This window comes from Rutidosis leptorrhynchoides, chromosome 11, assembly GCF_046630445.1.
Source record: "Rutidosis leptorrhynchoides isolate AG116_Rl617_1_P2 chromosome 11, CSIRO_AGI_Rlap_v1, whole genome shotgun sequence".
In the NCBI taxonomy this organism is placed as follows: domain Eukaryota; kingdom Viridiplantae; phylum Streptophyta; class Magnoliopsida; order Asterales; family Asteraceae; genus Rutidosis; species Rutidosis leptorrhynchoides.
Window position 1 is genome coordinate 5,288,969 of NC_092343.1, and position 21,728 is coordinate 5,310,696.

General features: G+C 33.8%; 1 protein-coding gene across 2 annotated transcripts; it reads right to left on the reverse strand.

Moving 5' to 3' along the window:
- Positions 1–15,232: 15,232 nt before the first annotated feature.
- Positions 15,233–18,863, reverse strand: LOC139877387 (uncharacterized). Of its 2 annotated transcripts, none has more exons than XM_071864809.1 (5): positions 18,024–18,863; positions 16,211–16,329; positions 15,795–16,112; positions 15,636–15,718; positions 15,233–15,523 (listed from the first exon to the last, which is right to left on the reverse strand). In XM_071864809.1, the coding sequence occupies exons 1-5, from the start codon at positions 18,122–18,124 to the stop codon at positions 15,458–15,460; spliced, it is 687 nt and encodes a 228-aa protein (XP_071720910.1). In that variant the 5' UTR covers positions 18,125–18,863; the 3' UTR covers positions 15,233–15,457. The 2 variants fall into 2 exon arrangements, with proteins under 2 accessions (XP_071720910.1, XP_071720911.1); XM_071864810.1 differs by lacking the exon at positions 18,024–18,863 and adding an exon at positions 16,434–16,872.
- Between the last annotated feature and the right edge of the window lie 2,865 nt (positions 18,864–21,728).

The window sequence follows — 21,728 nt, forward strand, 5'->3', positions numbered from 1 at the left end:
ACTCAATACATCCTGGAACGGGGAAGATGTACAAGGATCTCAAGAAACATTTTTGGTGGCCGGGTATGAAAGCCGATGTTGCTAAATACGTAGGAGAATGTTTGACGTGTTCTAAGGTCAAAGCTGAGCATCAGAAACCATCAGGTCTACTTCAACAACCCGAAATCCCGGAATGGAAATGGGAAAACGTTACCATGGATTTCATCACTAAATTGCCAAGGACTGCAAGTGGTTTTGATACTATTTGGGTAATAGTTGATCGTCTCACCAAATCAGCACACTTCCTACCAATAAGAGAAGATGACAAGATGGAGAAGTTAGCACGACTGTATTTGAAGGAAGTCGTCTCCAGACATGGAATACCAATCTCTATTATCTCTGATAGGGATGGCAGATTTATTTCAAGATTCTGGCAGACATTACAGCAAGCATTAGGAACTCGTCTAGACATGAGTACTGCCTATCATCCACAAACTGATGGGCAGAGCGAAAGGACGATACAAACGCTTGAAGACATGCTACGAGCATGTGTTATTGATTTCGGAAACAGTTGGGATCGACATCTACCGTTAGCAGAATTTTCCTACAACAACAGCTACCATTCAAGCATTGAGATGGCGCCGTTTGAAGCACTTTATGGTAGAAAGTGCAGGTCTCCGATTTGTTGGAGTGAAGTGGGGGATAGACAGATTACGGGTCCGGAGATTATACAAGAAACTACCGAGAAGATCATCCAAATTCAACAACGGTTGAAAACCGCCCAAAGTCGACAAAAGAGCTACGCTGACATTAAAAGAAAAGATATAGAATTTGAAATTGGAGAGATGGTCATGCTTAAAGTTTCACCTTGGAAAGGCGTTGTTCGATTTGGTAAACGAGGGAAATTAAATCCAAGGTATATTGGACCATTCAAGATTATTGATCGTGTCGGACCAGTAGCTTACCGACTAGAGTTACCTCAACAACTCGCGGCTGTACATAACACTTTCCACGTCTCGAATTTGAAGAAATGTTTTGCTAAAGAAGATCTCACTATTCCGTTAGATGAAATCCAAATCAACGAAAAACTTCAATTCATCGAAGAACCCGTCGAAATAATGGATCGTGAGGTTAAAAGACTTAAGCAAAACAAGATACCAATTGTTAAGGTTCGATGGAATGCTCGTAGAGGACCCGAGTTCACCTGGGAGCGTGAAGATCAGATGAAGAAGAAATACCCGCATCTATTTCCAGAAGATTCGTCAACACCTTCAACAGCTTAAAATTTCGGGACGAAATTTATTTAACGGGTAGGTACTGTAGTGACCCGAACTTTTCCATGTTTATATATATTAACTGAGATTGATATTTATATGATTAAATGTTTCCAACATGTTAAGCAATCAAACTTGTTAAGACTTGATTAATTGAAATAGGTTTCATATAGACAATTGACCACCCAAGTTGACCGGTGATTCACGAACGTTAAAACTTGTAAAAACTATATGATGACATATATATGGATATATATATAGTTAACATGATACTATGATAAGTAAACATATCATTAAGTATATTAACAATGAACTACATATGTAAAAACAAGACTACTAACTTAATGATTTTTAAACGAGACATATATGTAACGATTATCGTTGTAAAGACATTTAATGTATATATATCATATTAAGAGATATTCATACATGATAATATCATGATAATATAATAATTTAAAATCTCATTTGATATTATAAACATTGGGTTAACAACATTTAACAAGACCGTTAACCTAAAGGTTTAAAAACAACACTTACATGTAACGACTAACGATGACTTAACGACTCAGTTAAAATGTATATACATGTAGTGTTTTAATATGTATTTATACACTTTTGAAAGACTTCAATACACTTATCAAAATACTTCTACTTAACAAAAATGCTTACAATTACATCCTCGTTCAGTTTCATCAACAATTCTACTCGTATGCACCCGTATTCGTACTCGTACAATACACAGCTTTTAGATGTATGTACTATTGGTATATACACTCCAATGATCAGCTCTTAGCAGCCCATGTGAGTCACCTAAAACATGTGGGAACCATCATTTGGCAACTAGCATGAAATATCTCATAAAATTACAAAAATATGAGTAATCATTCATGACTTATTTACATGAAAACAAAATTACATATCCTTTATATCTAATCCATACACCAACGACCAAAAACACCTACAAACACTTTCATTCTTCAATTTTCTTCATCTAATTGATCTCTCTCAAGTTCTATCTTCAAGTTCTAAGTGTTCTTCATAAATTCCAAAAGTTCTAGTTTCATAAAATCAAGAATACTTTCAAGTTTGCTAGCTCACTTTCAATCTTGTAAGGTGATCATCCAACCTCAAGAAATCTTTGTTTCTTACAGTAGGTTATCATTCTAATACAAGGTAATAATCATATTCAAACTTTGGTTCAATTTCTATAACTATAACAATCTTATTTCAAGTGATGATCTTACTTGAACTTGTTTTCGTGTCATGATTCTGCTTCAAGAACTTCGAGCCATCCAAGGATCCATTGAAGCTAGATCCATTTTTCTCTTTTCCAGTAGGTTTATCCAAGGAACTTAAGGTAGTAATGATGTTCATAACATCATTCAATTCATACATATAAAGCTATCTTATTCGAAGGTTTAAACTTGTAATCACTAGAACATAGTTTAGTTAATTCTAAACTTGTTCGCAAACAAAAATTAATCCTTCTAACTTGACTTTTAAAATCAACTAAACACATGTTCTATATCTATATGATATGCTAACTTAATGATTTAAAACCTGGAAACACGAAAAACACCGTAAAACCGGATTTACGCCGTCGTAGTAACACCGCGGGCTGTTTTGGGTTAGTTAATTAAAAACTATGATAAACTTTGATTTAAAAGTTGTTATTCTGAGAAAATGATTTTTATTATGAACATGAAACTATATCCAAAAATTATGGTTAAACTCAAAGTGGAAGTATGTTTTCTAAAATGGTCATCTAGACGTCGTTCTTTCGACTGAAATGACTACCTTTACAAAAACGACTTGTAACTTATTTTTCCGACTATAAACCTATACTTTTTCTGTTTAGATTCATAAAATATAGTTCAATATGAAACCATAGCAATTTGATTCACTCAAAACGGATTTAAAATGAAGAAGTTATGGGTAAAACAAGATTGAATAATTTTTCTCATTTTAGCTACGTGAAAATTGGTAACAAATCTATTCCAACCATAACTTAATCAACTTGTATTGTATATTATGTAATCTTGAGATACCATAGACACGTATACAATGTTTCGACCTATCATGTCGACACATCTATATATATTTCGGAACAACCATAGACACTCTATATGTGAATGTTGGAGTTAGCTATACAGGGTTGAGGTTGATTCCAAAATATATATAGTTTGAGTTGTGATCAATACTGAGATACGTATACACTGGGTCGTGGATTGATTCAAGATAATATTTATCGATTTATTTCTGTACATCTAACTGTGGACAACTAGTTGTAGGTTACTAACGAGGACAGCTGACTTAATAAACTTAAAACATCAAAATATATTAAAAGTGTTGTAAATATATTTTGAACATACTTTGATATATATGTATATATTGTTATAGGTTCGTGAATCAACCAGTGGCCAAGTCTTACTTCCCGGCGAAGTAAAAATCTGTGAAAGTGAGTTATAGTCCCACTTTTAAAATCTAATATTTTTGGGATGAGAATACATGCAGGTTTTATAAATGATTTACAAAATAGACACAAGTACGTGAAACTACATTCTATGGTTGAATTATCGAAATCGAATATGCCCCTTGTTATTAAGTCTGGTAATCTAAGAATTAGGGAACAGACACCCTAATTGACGCGAATCCTAAAGATAGATCTATTGGGCTTAACAAACCCCATCCAAAGTACCGGATGCTTTAGTACTTCGAAATTTATATCATATCCGAAGGGTGTCCCGGAATGATGGGGATATTCTTATATATGCATCTTGTTAATGTCGGTTACCAGGTGTTCACCATATGAATGATTTTTATCTCTATGTATGGGATGTGTATTGAAATATGAAATCTTGTGGTCTATTATTATGATTTGATATATATAGGTTAAACCTATAACTCACCAACATTTTTGTTGACGTTTTAAGCATGTTTATTCTCAGGTGATTATTAAGAGCTTCCGCTATCGCATACTTAAATAAGGACGAGATTTGGAGTCCATGCTTGTATGATATTGTGTAAAAACTGCATTCAAGAAACTTATTTTGTTGTAACATATTTGTATTGTAAACCATTATGTAATGGTCGTGTGTAAACAGGATATTTTAGATTATCATTATTTGATAATCTACGTAAAGCTTTTTAAACCTTTATTGATGAAATAAAGGTTATGGTTTGTTTTAAAATGAATGCAGTCTTTGAAAAACGTCTCATATAGAGGTCAAAACCTCGCAACGAAATCAATTAATATGGAACGTTTTTAATCAATAAGAACGGGACATTTCATATCTCAAGTCACCTAAATCTCTTAGACCATGCTCTGATACCACTTGAAATAACCCAACCCGTTTTCAACCCAAGTAAATTTATTTTTTTCTTTTTATCATAATAATATATGCAACATTGGTCCATGTACGTTTCCGAAAACATCATCATTACAATGATAAGTTTAAACACCTTTAAAACATACAATATATAAATTAAGTTTACAAAACGGGAATGCAACCCGGGACCCATTTGACGTATCCAAAATATAATTCATGATCCGACTAGTTCATTTCACAACCAAAACCGAGCATGGTGATTGGGAACGCTACGCAATCCTAATCAAAAGTATAAAGCAATCTGTAAAGCACTAGTCCCCAAGCAAACCCAAGCCGCCACTTGCAACCTATAAAAATGTAAACAACGAGAGGGCAAGCTAATGCTTAGTGAGTAAAACAATTATACACATACATATACAATTTACCTACTCGTATCCATGAACACGAACTACGCATGCATAACAAGCTAGTAACAACATACAACTAGCACAAGTCACCGATGTTCACAACATCCCTCGAGTTACCAAATAAACCCCATGAGTGGTATCGCTAAATCGAACTTAAGACCACCCGTCACGTCTAATGTGGTATCGTCTCATCGAACTTTAAACCCACATATGAGGTATCGCCATATCGAACTTTAAACCCTCATCGCACGCCTTTATACAATAGTGATATGGTATCGTCAAATCGAACTTTAACCCATATCACCCGTCTAATGTGGTATCGTCTAATCGAACTTAAAACCTACATATGAGGTATCACTAAATCGAACTTTAACCCATTACCCTCCAATACAAATCATTGATATGGTATCGACAAATCGAACTTAAGACCATATCATACATACATGACAATGAGGTATCGTCAAATCGATTTAAACCCTTATTGCCTACGACACGAATAAATAAATCATATATATACATATATAATTATTCCACTCACCTTATCACGCCGGTGGTGATTAAAACACTTCTGTGAGCTTCAAGCGAAGTACCTAATACATTAAGTACCCAAATCAACATACAAACTAGTGGGACTAACCACCAACACTTAACTCTCGAGCATTTAATGACCCAATTGCATTACATGACCCATTTACACCAAAACCGCCCATTAAAGGCCAAGACTCATCATTAATCACTAAAAGCTAGTGATTAAAGTCTACTAACGCCAACTAACACAAACTATGGGTATTTCATACCCATCTTACCCAACTAGGTCAACCATTACCCATTTGGCCCATTTCAACACTTAGACTTATATTTTGGTCAAACTTGCACCCATTAACAATCTTTCACAAATTCACAAGTGTACTAGTGTTTTTAACATCAATTTAACACTTACAAACACCAAGTCCATGACCAAACCCTAGATTACAAGCCTTAGGGTATTCATACACCAATTTAACCCAAATTCACCCATTTAACCCTCAAATGGGTCTTACAAGTCTCAAATGAACAAACCCTAGCTATAAATCAATTAAAACTCAAAACACGGAGTTAAGACTTACCAACACTATCACGACGTAGCTAGAGGTGTAAGGAACAACTTTAAAACTAGGGCTCGGGCGAGATTTGGTCTCCTTCTTCTCCAAGTGAGCTCTCTCTCACTAAAAACCTCAACTCTCTCTCTAGGATTTAATTGGTGAAGGTGAAGATGTGATAAATGAGGATTGGGTAAGGTTGAATCAGCTTTAAACTCCCCAAAATCGGCCACAGGTGAAAGGACTATTATACCCCTAAAAGATGCCATTTAAAATGGCTAAAAAGTCATTTCAGCGACATTTGTCGCGTTTCGCGACACTTCATCGCGCTTCGCGACACCAGGACACGATAAACAACACTCAAACGCGACAAAGTGGTCAGAAATCACCATCAGAAGTTGTCTCATTTCAAGCATGTTTGTCACGGAACGCGACACACCAGAACGCGACAAACTGCACTCAAACTCGACAGATTACCTGATGTACTCCAATTTCACTTTTAAAACATCCCAAAGTCAAACGTGGTCAATGCATTACATCCAAACTTTTAAATAATCATTCTTGGACCTCAAATGATGCCCCGAGCGTCATGTTTAGAAAAACGGGGTGTTACAGAAAGTTTGTCTTTTCAAAAACGAATGCAATGTTTGTAAAATGTATCATATAGAGGTCAAGTACCTCACGATGTAACCAACTGTTGTGAATCGTTTATAATCGATATGGACTTTGTCCGGATGGATTAGGACGGGTTTCTACATCTTTTGTGCTACTAAGGTGATTTTCATAGCCCCACTTTTACTGTTTACTTAACTATTTATAACTTTTGGGGTGAGACACATGCTTGCTTTATAACTGTTTTACACTTAGACACATGTACTAAATTGTTAACTATGATGTCATGCTTTGATTCATGCTAAATCCCTACCGTAAATATTGTCAATTGCTACGTTTAAATGCAAACTTAATTATTGTGAGTAGGCCTATTGAGAGTAACGTCTCTAACCATTCGACCGTTGGTCTTTGGTTACATAATAATGATTCCACGACACTGACAGTACAAGGTGTCATAGGGTAAACTTGTTTAGTAGCGATATTACAAAATGCAGCAACACTTTTAGATTGATATTTCTATATCAATCAACTTTAAACTAAATCTTGTGGTCTAAAACTTTGGATATTATTTATAAACTTGTGAATTTCACTCAACCTTTTTGGTTGACACTTTAAGCATGTTTTATCTCAGGTGATGATTGAGCTAGATGTTTGCAACTTTGTGATGATAGATTTGATGCTTGCATGGAGTCCACATCGCATATTATATTTTAGTTCATAAATATTTATTTTACGTTTTAATAATAATGTAAACATGTATTACTGCTTCCGCTATTTTATTAACAAAGGTTTTATTTAAAAAGTCTCATATAGAGTCGTTCTCGTTTATACAACTGTGTTATGATATGATTGGTCACAATTACCCCTGGTCCATTTTGGGGGTGTGACATTGTACAATTTGTAAGATATATAAGAGCCCCAATTTCACTAAGATATGGAACTTCTAATCCAAGAAGATCTTCACGGGGACGAAATTGATCTGTGTTAATATTTAGTGATCTAACAACCATATGAGTACTTAATGATTTTGTCTTGTCCATATTAAAATATTTTAAAATCTTTTCGGTATAAGTTGTTTGATATACAAGCAGGTTATTAGACATATGCTCAATTTGCAAACCAACGTAATACTTGGTTTTTTCAAGATTTTTCATTTCAAACTCTTTCTTTAGAAGTTGAATGAATTCATAGATTTATTTATTTAAGATAATTGACATAAATAACTACCATCACATATCCGAACATTTTTTTTCTTAATAAAAAATGTGCAAATAAGATTATTTGTATACCCTTTTCTTATCAAGTAATCAATTAATCAGTTATACCATTGTATCAACCCATATAAAAATCTTTGTGATTTAATGGAATACATTTTCTTGGGTTTTGCATTAGATGCTTCTGATACCTTAAACCCTTCATGTATATATCACTATCAAGTGATTCATATAGATAAGCAGTAACAACATCCATGAGATGCATTTCTAAATTTTTAAAAACTGTCAAGCTGATTAAGTATCTAAAAGTAATTTCATCCATTACAGGAGGATAAGTTTTCCTCATAATCCATTCCTAGTTTTTTAAGTCTAGCCTTTCCATGTAACTTCATTTTTCTCATTTCTTTTTTCGGATAAAGACTCATTTGTACCCCATACGTTTCAAATCTTTAAAAGTGAATAATGATTGATCCGAAAACTTTTCCTTTATTGAGCGATTCTAATTCAGCTCGTATTGCTTATTTTCATTGAGCTTAGTCATGTCTTATATTGACATTCAATGACAGATTTTGGTTCCAGATCATCATATTTATTCATGATGTCATTGTAACATTATTTGAAAAATTCTCATCAATATTTGTCATTTCGTTTCGGTTCTATAATATTGCATATTTTATTGCAATTTCTGTATTTTCATCATCAATATCCTCTGCAGAAGGAGTATTGATTTGTGGTTCCTTTTTGAACACTTTCTTTTACCTCATTATCAGCTGATTTTCCTTTTCGATGATTTTTATCTTTGGAACCAATTGGTCTTCCACGTTTCAGACGTAGCAAAGACTCATGAGTGACATTATAGCCAGCTTTTGAAATTTCAATTCTAGCTGAAGCATTTACTGTTGGTATATATGATTTAGTCACTCCTTTTTGTATCTGTAAATGCATCGGGCAATTTATTCGCAAGTTCTTGCATATGCATTATTTTTTTAAATTTTTGTTTCGCATTCTTTTGTGCGAGAATCAAGATACCTTAATTGATGTTCACATCATGAAACATCATTTTATTTATTTTTTCATTTCTCCCCCTAATCTAGGGAATAATTTTTCATTAAAATGACAATCAGCAAAAACATGCTGTAAAAACATCACCCGTCATGGATTCAAAATATCTTATGATTGAAGATGTTTCATATCCAACATATATTTCAATCCTTATTTGAGGAACCATTTGTTGTGGTGGTGCAATTAAAAATACACTGCACAACCAAATGTTCTAAGATGGAAAATATTTGGCTCTCGACCAAAATTAAGTTGGTAATGGAGAATATTTACGACTTGCACTTGGTTTAATGCGAATTAATGTCGCATCATGTAAATTTACATGTCCCCATATAAATTTTGAGAGTTTTGTACTCATTACCAATTGTCTAGTTATTAGCTGCAAGCATTTATCTATTGATTCAGCTAAACCAATTTTGTGTATGCACATGAGCAACTGGATGTTCAACAACAATCCCTGTAGACATATAATAATCATTAAATGCTTGAGATGTTAACTCACCAGCATTATCAAGTCTCATCCTTTTAATGGTGTAATCAGAATAATGTGTTCTCAATTTAATAATTTGTTCAAGAAACTTTGCAAATGCCATATTACGGCTTGATAACATACAAACATGAGACCATCCGCTAGATGCGTCTATTAGAACCATGAAATATCAAAATGGTCCACATGATGGATGAATTGATCCATATATATAACCTTGAATTCTTTCAAGAAACATTGGTGATTCTTTCTCAATATTCTTTTCATTAATCATCATATGTGCTTTTCATTAATCACCATATGTGCTTTTCATCATATATCCTTTTCACCATATGTGCTTTTAATCATATGCGTTGTGCTTTTTATCATATGCACTTTTCATCATATGCGCTTTTAATCATATGCGCTGCGCTTTTAATCATAGCGCTGCGCTTTTCATCATATGCGCTTTTAATCATATGCGCTGCGCTTTTCATCATATGCGCTTTTCGGTGCTACATAGGTATTTCTCATTTCCGGTTATCATTGACTGATAATCATATCCATTATGATATATATCAGAGAAACTTAACAAATTTCTCTTTGATTTGGGAGAAAACAAAGCATTGTTTATCAGGAAATTCGTACCATTTGGTAATATGAATTTTTACCTTTTCCGTTCCTTATATCAAGTTTGCAAGACCTGATATAGTATTTATAATTCCTTCATTTGATTTAAGTCAATGAAATATTTCTTATATTTGATCATAGTGTGTGTGTATGTTACCACTATCTGCAATACATAGGTCTTTACCATTTAATTAATGTTGTATTTCAGCAGGATTCATACTAAAACTTCAAATAAGATAAGCAATTTTCAGCAAGATAATCAAATTATATTACCTGCAAACAAGTTACAATTTGAAGTACATAAAAGATAACACTTAATAAACATGTGCGTTATGGTCTAAAACCATTTATTTATGAGTGATACATAACAAGCTAGACATCTTAGAAAATTCAAACCATTCAAGTCTCAAGGTAGCTCAGGGTTTATTTTATCAAGATTTTTCAACAGAGTCACTCTCGTTTTCTTTTCTTTTGGGACATATTTGTAGAGATAAACAAGATGTTCATGTATTCAAGAAATACTAGACTGATGATCCACGTTACCAGATCATTAATAAGAATCTCCGGAATTCTTATAAGAGCGTTTACTAACATCTTCAATTTTATTCTTTCATGGATCACCGTTATTTCTTGATAATTAATATCGTATCTATCTTTGAGTATTTTCCATAATACACTTGGATCTTCGATCATATAATATGTAGATTCTAAGGACTCGTCAATATGTTTGCTAAGAAAAATACTTGCTATTGCTTTTTCTTGTTCGGAACAATTGTTATTTTTATTCAGGGTTTCTAAAATACCGATTGAATCGAGATGTTTTTCTACATTCATAACCCATGTTAAGTAGTTGTTCTCATTTGATTCTAAAGGAGCAAATTTAAGCCTTTTCAAATTCGACATTTTCTATTATAAAAAAGATGAACAACATAAATCATAATCATAATCAACTTCTATTCATAGACAAATAATAAAATGAAATTAGAATTATTTTAAATTCATAAGTAGCAAACAACAGAATAATGGCATGATTATAAATGATAAAACCACAAGAGCATGATAGAATATAAGTTCACCCGGTGGTATATTAGTAACAATGATGATAGTTAGTATGACCAATACAATAGGAAAAATCATCCTAGTGTGAATCATCTTTACAAAAAAATCTTTTTGAGAGTGGTAATCTGAGAAAATGAAGATTGATTTGTGAAAATGTGAAAACGGAGATGTTTATTTTATATTTGAAAAATATAGTCGTTGTAACGTCGTCAGTTGACGTTAACAACCGTTATGTATATATGACCGTTGTAACGTTGTTAGTTAACGTTAACGACTGTTATGTACTCGTTATATTAATAATAATTTTAATAAAAGAATTTTATATGTACAAATATGATTACTATAAATACATTTAGTATAAATACGTTTAGTATAAATACGAAGATTAAGGGAATAAACATATTATGCATAAATAATAAATTTTAAGAATAAAATTAGTATGCATGAAATAAATAATGATTAATTGCATAAGTAATCATAAATGTTAGATAACATAAATATAAATGTTAGTGAAGTTAATAAGAGTTAGATTACAGAAATATAATTCAGGCGGTATAACCGACTATATATAAGTTAAATAACATAAATATAAATGTTAGTGAAGTTAATAAAAGTTAGATTACATAAATATAATTCAGGCGGTATAACCGACCATATATAACTTAAATAACATAAATATAAATGTTAGTGAAGTTAATAAAGTTAGATTACAAAAATATAATTCAGGCGGTATAACCGACCATATATAACTTAAATAACATAAATATAAATGTTAGTGAAGTTAATAAAAGTTAGATTATAGAAATATAATTCAGGCGGTATAACCGACCATATATAACTTAAATAACATAAATATAAATGTTAGTGAAGTTAATAAAAGTTAGATTATAGAAATATAATTTTACTTATGATGATAATAATATTTACTTTACTAATAAATAATAGAAGATATCGTTAAAGAATTTCTTACCTTGATTAGTGACTTGTACTTGCTTAGATAAACCTTGATTATATGGAGCACTTCGTGCTGATAACGTGTTGTAATTTAGTAGTTTATAACTACTTTTTGGTCTAAGCTTATACAATACTTAAATATGAAAGAGTGGTAATGGAGAGGAAGAGGAATATATATATATATATATTTCATATATATATATATATATGAAAAGCTAGATCCCTCTTGGTAAGAGGCTGGCGGATTGGAAAGCTAGATCCCTCTCGTATGGTGGTAGACTTACATTAATTAAATCGGTATTATCTAGTCTACCTCTTTATTTCTTTTCGCTTTACATATCCCCGTCTTGTGTTATTGATAAACTTGAGGGGTTGAGACGTCGGTTTTTTTGGGGCGGATCTTCCGAGGTCTCAAAAATGGCATGGGTTAAATGGGATACTTGTCTTAAGCCTCGTGAATTTGGTGGGTTAGATATTGCCCCTCTTGCGTTTAAAAATCGTGCCTTACTTGCAAAATGGTGGTGGCGGTTTAAACATGAGAATGACTCACTTTGGGTGTCTATTATTAAAAACATTTACGGGGAGGACGGGGGCCTTAACACTTCTTTTTCTCCCCCTTCCTCACGAGCTTCTTCTACTTGGGCGGGTATCCTTAAGGTGGGTAAAAATATCTTTAATGCAAACTCCGCTTTCGCTAATTCTTTCAAAAAAAGAGTCGTAGATGGGTCTAGTACATGTTTTTGGGATGAATTATGGCATGGGGAAATGGTTCTTAAAGACAAATTTAATAGGCTTTATAGACTAGACACAAATAAATTTGCCACAATTCTTGACCGGGCGAGATGGGAGGGCGGGAACTTTCATGCCACGTGGTGTTGGTCCCGCGATATCTCGGGGAGATTGGCCGGGGACCTCACCACTCTTACTAATCTTTTATCTAGTTTTGTCCCGTGTAGCTCAGGTAAAGAAGAATGGTCATGGTCTTGGAGTAAGGATGGCTCGTTTCGGTTCACAAGCTTACGGATATTCTGGTCCGGAGCAGCCCTGACATCGCAACCGTGAGCATAAAGTCGCTCCGCAACAAACTGGTCCCCCTCAAAGTTGAGTTGTTTATTTGGCGTACTCGACACAAAAGGTTACCTACAAGAGTTGAACTTGACAAGAGAGGTATGGACTTGGGTACGGTACGTTGTCCGGTTTGTGACAATGGTTTGGAATCAGTAGAGCACTCCATCATCTTATGCACTTTCGCTTTTGACATTTGGAATCGTGTCTATGATTGGTGGAAGCTCGGCCCTTTTACAAACTTGGGTATAAATGAATCTTTTCTTGGAAATGGATATAACTTCACCTCCGACTTGGGAAAACTGTTGTGGCAAGCTACGGAATGGGTTACGGGATACATGATTTGGAAAAGTACGAACGCTTTCACTTTCACTAAGATAAAACCGACATGCGCAATGGTATTCAAAGACATCCAACTTAAATGCTTCGAATGGATCTCTAATAGGATCAAAGGCACCAATATTGAATGGGATGTCTCGCTTGCAAATCCACGAGGTTATGATTCGCTAGCTTTATCGTCTAGGAGATCCGGGATAGGTTAATTAATTGTTCTCCACGCAGGTTTTTTGCCCCACTCCTGGAGTAGTCGTTTTGGTCGAGAGAATTTGAGGTGGATCAGGGGGCTTTGTCGTTGAATTGCCAACACTGTGCTCTGTCCCCACTCCAGCTTGTTTAGTTAATTCTTCTCAAGTCCAATCTCGACCTTAATGATAATGAACGGACTACGGCGTTTTCTTGCACACTTGTGGAGTCTTACTATCTCGATTATATATTTGTCGTTTTGTTTTCCTAGATGTAGTTCCGTTTTTGTAAGCGTGACATTATTGTAATTATTTCGTGTTGATATATATAATACATACTTCCTTTGCCGTTAAAATATATATATATATATATATATATATATATATATATATATATATATATATATATATATAAGAATGGTGCACAAAACTAATTACATCTGCGTACATATATATACTACAATTTTGATACTATCATAGTCAATCATATTTATGTGGTGAAATAGTTATATGATTAAAATTGTGCAGCTATTTGTTAACTTTGAATATCATAACAATACTTAAATTATAATTAAGAAAAAAATACATGCAACTGTTTTCACTTTAGCGTTTGGTCCAAGCCTTTGATGATGTGACAGTGAGGTATTAGCAAAAAGATAATAATAAAATTATATACCCATTTAAAACTTCCTATGTATTCATCGTAAATAAAACACAAACTGTGCCTAATTGAAAACATATAAGAGTAAAGTAGTAAACGCTAACAAACACGTCACAAAACATATAAACCCTGATAAACACAACCCACAAAACATATAAACCCTGATTAACACAACCCAAGTTAAGCAGCTGGTGTCTGATGAACGGAATCAAATAGAAAATATAAAGAAACCAAAACGAAACTAAATGATAAAGAGCAGCCCACTACATTCATATTGCAGCCCAACCATAAGCCCAAGCCCACTTCTTGGAGAGTTTATCACAGGAAGAATGATCAAGAGAAAGGAATGGATGGCTACGATAGAAGTAGTTAGTTATTTACTTGCTTTTGGAATAAATATATAGGGAGTCATCGTGAGAGAATGATCTTATCCTTATTTTTCTCTTTCTGTTGGAATTTCAGCCAATGGTTTGAGGCAGTAAGAATCCATAGTTGGATCTTCACTGATTGTATCTGTTTCTATTTTCATCATAAAAGTACAACTTCCATTGTTATTTCATTTATCATATTACAATAATCACAAACTGCTTCAAACAAAATCGATTACAATTATCATCTATTACAACAATAAAATCTAAATCTTTATCACTAAATCACACAAGTCTAACTAAAGATAGTACTAGTAGCTGTTTCTTATCCGTCCGTGTTTGAAAAACGTACTGAGAACTGAGAATGGACAGTAGAGAGTGTAATGAGGAAGATTAATCAAGTTTGAGCTCTGGTTGACTTGTGTTCATCATATTTTAATATAGTTTGAAGGCTGTCTGTGTTAATCAAACTTTCATTTATAAAATGTTAAAAAGATGCAGAAAACTAGAGAAGTAACCAATATAAAAACATCCAACAAACACTTTAAAAACTGTGGTAATTCATACTTGGAAACTAAAATCTCAAGTCAATGAAGGATGATCCTCCTGGATTGGCTTCTTAGACAAAATAAAATGCAAGTAACTTTTGACAAGATATAAGAGACAACGTAAAAAATAGTACATTCAGCGAACAACTATTATGGAGTATGTAAGAAGCAGCAAACTAGATTGGTGATTGGGGGGAGATCTTCTTTCCCATTGTTACCAGCACAATTTCTAATTCTTAAGAATATTATCAACAGCCATCTCCAGAGCTCCCAGGCGGTTACTTTCACTATTAACCTGTTTGGAAAGGGAAAAAAAGATTAGACAGACTAATAGATATGAATGGTAACATTTGACACACTAAAAGAAGTCAAATAACCAGTTGGGAGTTGTTTATAAAGTAGCTTACCTTAGCACCTATTTCCAAAAAGCTAGATTTAACAGCCCTCACTTGTGTAGCTAGTTCCTGGATGAAGGATCGAGCAACCAAAACTGCAACAAATAAAAATAGTGATGAGAGTATGCATTGATAACTAGCATGCAACTAAAACAATAAAAAAAAACTTGCCATTTTCATTTTCCCTCAAAGAGAGTAACATTGGGACATCAGCAGCTTTAGCATCTTTATCACTAGCCAACTTCACCAAATTGAGCATCAACTGCAAATCCCCAGCCTCAATAACCTCATCCAGAGCACCAGCTTCTATAAAAGCATCATTAACGTCCAAGATCACTTTCAAATTAGACTGCATAGCTACCACAGCATTGTTATGAGCAGTCACAGCCCTGCTATAAGCAGTCACAGCCCTGCTATAAGCAATCACAGCATTGCTATAAGCAGTTTTTGCACCAGCCATTGCAAGCTTCAGTTCAGCTAAAACGGAATCTACATTCAACTCAGAAGCAAAAAAAAGTCACAATACAGAAATAACACTATAAGATACAAAAATGCATACAAAATAAACAAAAAACAGTATAAGATACCTGAATCATCCAATTCTACCGGCTTCTTTCCTTCAGATATTTCATGCCTTTTTCTGAAAGCAGCCTTTTCCACACCGGTTTTCTTTGTTTTGGCCATTTTTCTTTGCAAATCAACAATCCTGTATGTAAACATCATCACCATCAGTTTGAATTATTCTATTTCATACTCATTATATATTAGATATATTATCGGAACTAGATAACTAGCCTGGCATAGACTTACGCATATTAAAGTCATGTATCTTCCATTTATTATAAGCAATCAAAACTAAAAGACAGCTGAACGTCTACAAACACAAACTTGATCCTTTTGGATATTGGTCCATCATGGCCTTTTGTGCTTAACTACATTCTTTCTTTTCTCATTCGTGTAGAAATATCACTTCGGAGCTAAAAAAGTCACCATAAGATTCTGTCCTCTAGCTTAAACTTACCTAAGATAAAAGATGAAACCAACTCTCTCAAATTTTGTAGACATTCCCTGCACTAAGGCCTAAGTGGGAAATGAAATCAAAGTTATACTTTCTATTAAGTGAGAATAATGTCAGCACAAGTTTCAACACATACTTGGCTGAAAATAGCCTTAGCTTATAAAGTTCTACTACACACTTATGCAAACTGGCTTCTTGCTACAGAATAATGAAGATAGTTTTATATTGTACTAATAATAATGTGTTACCAGCTTATTTCAGCTGGAATCCTAAACAATCAGCAGTTTATATAAACTAAACAGACTCGTGAAATATGTTACAGATTTAGTACTATACTCTTTTCAAGCCATGATTCGTTCAAACTTAAGAAGGAAGGAAAAAGTGCTAGATTACCTTGTGACTGATTCACTGCATTCAATTTCAAATATACCTAGTGATTTAAACAGCTTAAGTGATCTGACTGTAATTAAACCTAAACAATAATCATATAACAAAATATCATTAATCATTAACCTAATTGACATCTAAGGTATATACATAACCTACTGATTAGGTCCAGGATAGAACAGAAAGCTAAATAGCAGTTAAATTCAATTAAAGGATCAAGTTGCGAAAAAAACTGCAAAATCTTCATATTGTAACACGTAACAGTCACGATCCCAAAATTAAGGTTTAAAACCTCAATATACAGTCGATAATGAATAGACGTACTGCATTTTCATTCGACTAATTGATGAACAACGTAATGAAGTCAAACTAATATCACTTGCTAAACAAACCTGATGCTATACTCTTTTTAAGCCATGATTTGTTCAAACTTAACAAGGAAGGAAAAATTGCTAGATAAACTTTTGAATGATTCACTACATTCAATTTCAAGTATACCTAGTGATTTTAGTTCCGTCCTGAAGCACACTTTTAGATCCGATCAAAAGTACTAGAACAATTACAATACATAGATTGCAGCTTAAGTGATCTGAATGTAATAAAACCTAAACAGTGATCATATAACAAAAATATCATTAACCTAATTGAAATATATGAAATACATTAATCAGAATTGACATTTAAGGTATAAGCAACCTACTGATCACGTACAGGACAGAACAGAAAAATAAATATCAATTAAATTCAATTATTGGATCAAATTGCGAAAAAAGCCTGCAAAATCTTCAAATTGCAACACATAACAGTAACGATTCAAAAATTAGGTTTAAAACCTCATTATACGGTCGATAATGAATAGATGTACTGCAATTTCATGTAAAACATAATGAATTCAAACTAATCTCACTTGCTAAACGTACTTCAGAAAAACGTATCGCACATGAATTGTGATATCTAGCAATTGATATAAAAGGATAAAGTTGATGTAAACGAACCTGTGAAAGAGAGAGTCTGAACGAGAGAGTGATGAATGATTGAAGATTGAAAATGTAATTGATAGAAAAAACTGTGCTGAAACGCTATTTATACAAGGCATCAATCGTGCATGATAACATAGAGGAGGGAAAATTTAAAAATGTACAACTCCAATTTGGAAGATGTACAAATGAGCAATAAATTAATAAAAATAACGGAGTATTAAAAATAAATAAGATAAATACTCACACCTATTACCAAAAATCATTTGAGGCAAATTTGTCCTTTTACATTATTATTTTTTAATCATATAAAGAAGCACAACAACCTCATACCACCATCAAATTATCAGGCAACTGACACCACCATATTAGATCGCCGGTAACAACTCCGTTCAACACCACCGTCGTACTCCAGCCACGGTTGAGGGAGAAAATAGAGATGACAAATCGATAATGTAAAAAACACATGAAGAAAAAAAAAAGAAGATGAGCACCAATGTGCTTAAAATACGAAATTATGCTAAAGCAAAATAATATAAAGACAGATCTGAGGGTGGCATATGGTCCGACGGAAAAAAAAATATAGATCGGAACATAGAGCCTTTTCGGTTGTGTCGAGTGGCATCTTTAGAGGGTAGTGACAACGGCGGTAGAGGGTGGTTGGCCGGAAAATGTGAGAGGAGTGTGGCGATGTGGGTGGAGAAGAAGGGTAGGCGTTTCGATGGTTGATGGATAATAAGTCAATAAGCGGCGTTTGGGTTGAAAAACAATGGGATCCATGGCGGAGAAGGAGGACAGCGGCGGCAGAAGAAATGGGAGAAGAGAGTGATTTTATATGTAGGGTTTGTGATAGTTTTAGCTTTTATATGAAAAGAGAGGAGGAAATGGATTTAAAGAGTATTTTTTAAAATTTTATTTATTTATCTTCGATTTCATAAGATAAACTTATTTATCTTCGATTTCATAAGATAAACTAATGTATACCGTATCTAATAGACAAAATCCTATAGCGCTATTCATCAATAGTAATAAGAGGTATTTTCGTTATTTTACTTTTTTTTCTCCAACGATAAAAGAATCAACTCTCATAAAAGAACCAACCCTTCAATGTTACCAAAATATGTCGAAAAAAAATCTTTTTTACCAAAAAAATCAACTAACCTTTTTTTTTTCATTTTCTTCTTCAACGATAAATGAGACTTTCATAAAAGGAACAACCTTCAATGCTGCCAAAAGATGTCGAAAAACATTATTTTTTACAAAATAGATCAACTAACTTTAAAAAAAATGAACGCTAAAAGAAGCAACTTTCACAAAAGGAACAACCTTCAATGTTAGATGTCGAAAAAAATTCTTTTTACAAAATAGATCAAGAATTTTTTTTTAACTCGCATTCAAAACGGAACCCCCGACGCGAAGCGAGGACTCCACAACTAGTTCTTACTAATGGTTAGATAGAAAAGTTATTTGAAAATGACCGCAAGAAGATATGTAATTTTGTAACATCCCGTTTTTCTTCATACATGTCTGAGGTACTTGATTGATCTTTAGAATGTTCATACTTGGTTGTATAATAGTATAAAGATGATTGTACGATGAGTGCATGAAGTGTACCAAGCGTACACGTGTTGCTTGTTCGAATGTCGAAGAAAACTGGACGTTGTTTGAGTTACATGATGTGTACGTACCTTTTCGATCCCAAATAAAGTTTGAGTTGACATTTCAAAACCTTACCATTAGAAAGGAAATCTTATTACGTTTCCAACGATATTTGATTCATCGAAAACGGAGTTACGGTCAAAAAGTTATGGCCAAAACAAGTTTGCTGAAGTTCGGATGAAACAGGCAATTGTCACGGCGCGACAAATTGCTCCGCGGCGCGACAAATGCCTATGTTGAAGGTCAGAAAGCTTGAAAAACATGTTCTAAAATCACCCTTTGGGCCACGGCGCGACAAATTGCTCCGCGGCGCGACAATAGGCACGATCTGGTGCTGTTCAGCCTTTTAATGAGTTTAATGAGGGGCATTAATGTCTTTTCACATATGGACGACTTGGGGACCTCAAATCTGGCCAAAAGCTTATCCAAACACCACTTCCACCTCAATTCTTCCATCTTCTTTTCCTCTCACACATTCATCAAACCCTAGAGAGAGAAAGGGTTTTAGAGAGAGAATCAAGGTTTTGAGGAAGAAGAAGAGTGATTCGGGTCGGGTCTCAAGAGTTAAAGTTGTTCTCCTCGTTCACGGCTACGTTGTGATAGTGATGGTAAGTTCTAACTCCGAAATTCATCTTTATGATTTGGTATTCAAGTTAGGGTTTTTAGCTTTTTAGTTGTAAAACCCATTTAGATGATGAAGTGGGTTTATGGAAACTAGTTATTTTTGATACATGGCGGGTTTTGGGTTGATTGACGTTTTGGCCATGATTAGGCTTTGGTTTTGGGTGTACTCACTTAGTTTAGTGATTTTGGAAGCGTTGGAACCCTTTTTGGGTGTATTTGAGTTGACTAATTTTGTAATGGGTCAAAATTAGGGTTTATGTGTCAAAATGGGTTTTGAGTCAAGTTTTGGTGAATTAAGTATGTAAATACTTGTTTTAGGTGTTATTTGGTGTTTTGGTAATATAATCACTAGTCGTTAGTGATTTTGGGCGTTTTTGAGACTTAGGTCAAAATGGGTCGACTTTGATTGGGTCAAATTTGGTAATGACACTAAATTGAATTAAATGGATGTTAAACACTTTTTGTTAAGTGTTAAATGGCATTTTTGAATGAAAGTGAACATGAGAAATGATTTCGGGTTGAAATTGGTATTTTAACCATAAAGTCAAACTTGGTCAACCATGAAACGGGTTTTTGGGCAATATACAAGATAGTATGCATTTAATGGCTAAAGTTGATGTATTTGGGTATTTCGGGAACGCGGGAACTAGTCTCGTTAGTTTTGGACCTTCGGGTGTCGTTAAATGTATAAAAAGGTGTATTTTGCACTTAGGTGTCTAAATGGGTGGATTGTGGAGGTAGGTATAAACCCTTGGTTAAGGGTGTTTGCGTCAAATTCTCTTGAAGGGAATGTGTGTTGATTGTGTGAATACTGTCATAACCCGTCCTTAACCATAAGAACGCGTTAGATAACGTATGATTTCATTGCGAGGTATTGACCTCTATATGAGACATTTTTGAAAGAAAACTGCATATATTATACATTACAAACCATAACCATTATTTTTGTTACAAGCTTAAGACAATAAAAAGAAGATTAACGTTTAGCGATAATCTTCGACTTACAAACTTTACAAATGATGACAACAACACGGTTTCTAGCATATTTTACAATACAACATCTCGGATATGCAGTTTTATTTTTGACACAAACATGCGTACGCAAGATCCTGGTTAGATCCAACATGATGCAGCGGAAGCTTTAGAAATCACCTGAGAATAGACATGTTTTAAAAAGGTCAACATAAAGTTGGTGAGATATAGGTTTAATGCCGGCAGCAATATATATATAGACCACAAGATTTCGTATATAAACAGTTTAATAAAAGTATTCTAAGTGGTTGAGCACTTGGTAACCATACTTAACATTTTCACGTCGCATATTCCCTTTAATATGAAATCTTACTACACCGTACCAAGTGTAGTCACAAAACGAAGTACTGTGCAACCGTTGAATACTGGTCGTCCAGTCCGGTTGGGGTTGTCAGGCCCGATAGATCT

What these genes read in the sequence shown, in the direction of transcription:
- LOC139877387 (XM_071864809.1), bottom strand. Translation starts at nt 18,124, where the DNA reads ATGCCTTGTATAAATAGCGTTTCAGCACAGTTTTTTCTATCAATTACA. An exon ending in GGTAGAATTGGATGATTCAG is followed by an intron (nt 16,113 to 16,210) that starts GTATCTTATACT and finishes AGTTGAATGTAG; the next exon opens with ATTCCGTTTTAGCTGAACTG. An exon ending in TTTTGGAAATAGGTGCTAAG is followed by an intron (nt 15,524 to 15,635) that starts GTAAGCTACTTT and finishes CTTTCCAAACAG; the next exon opens with GTTAATAGTGAAAGTAACCG.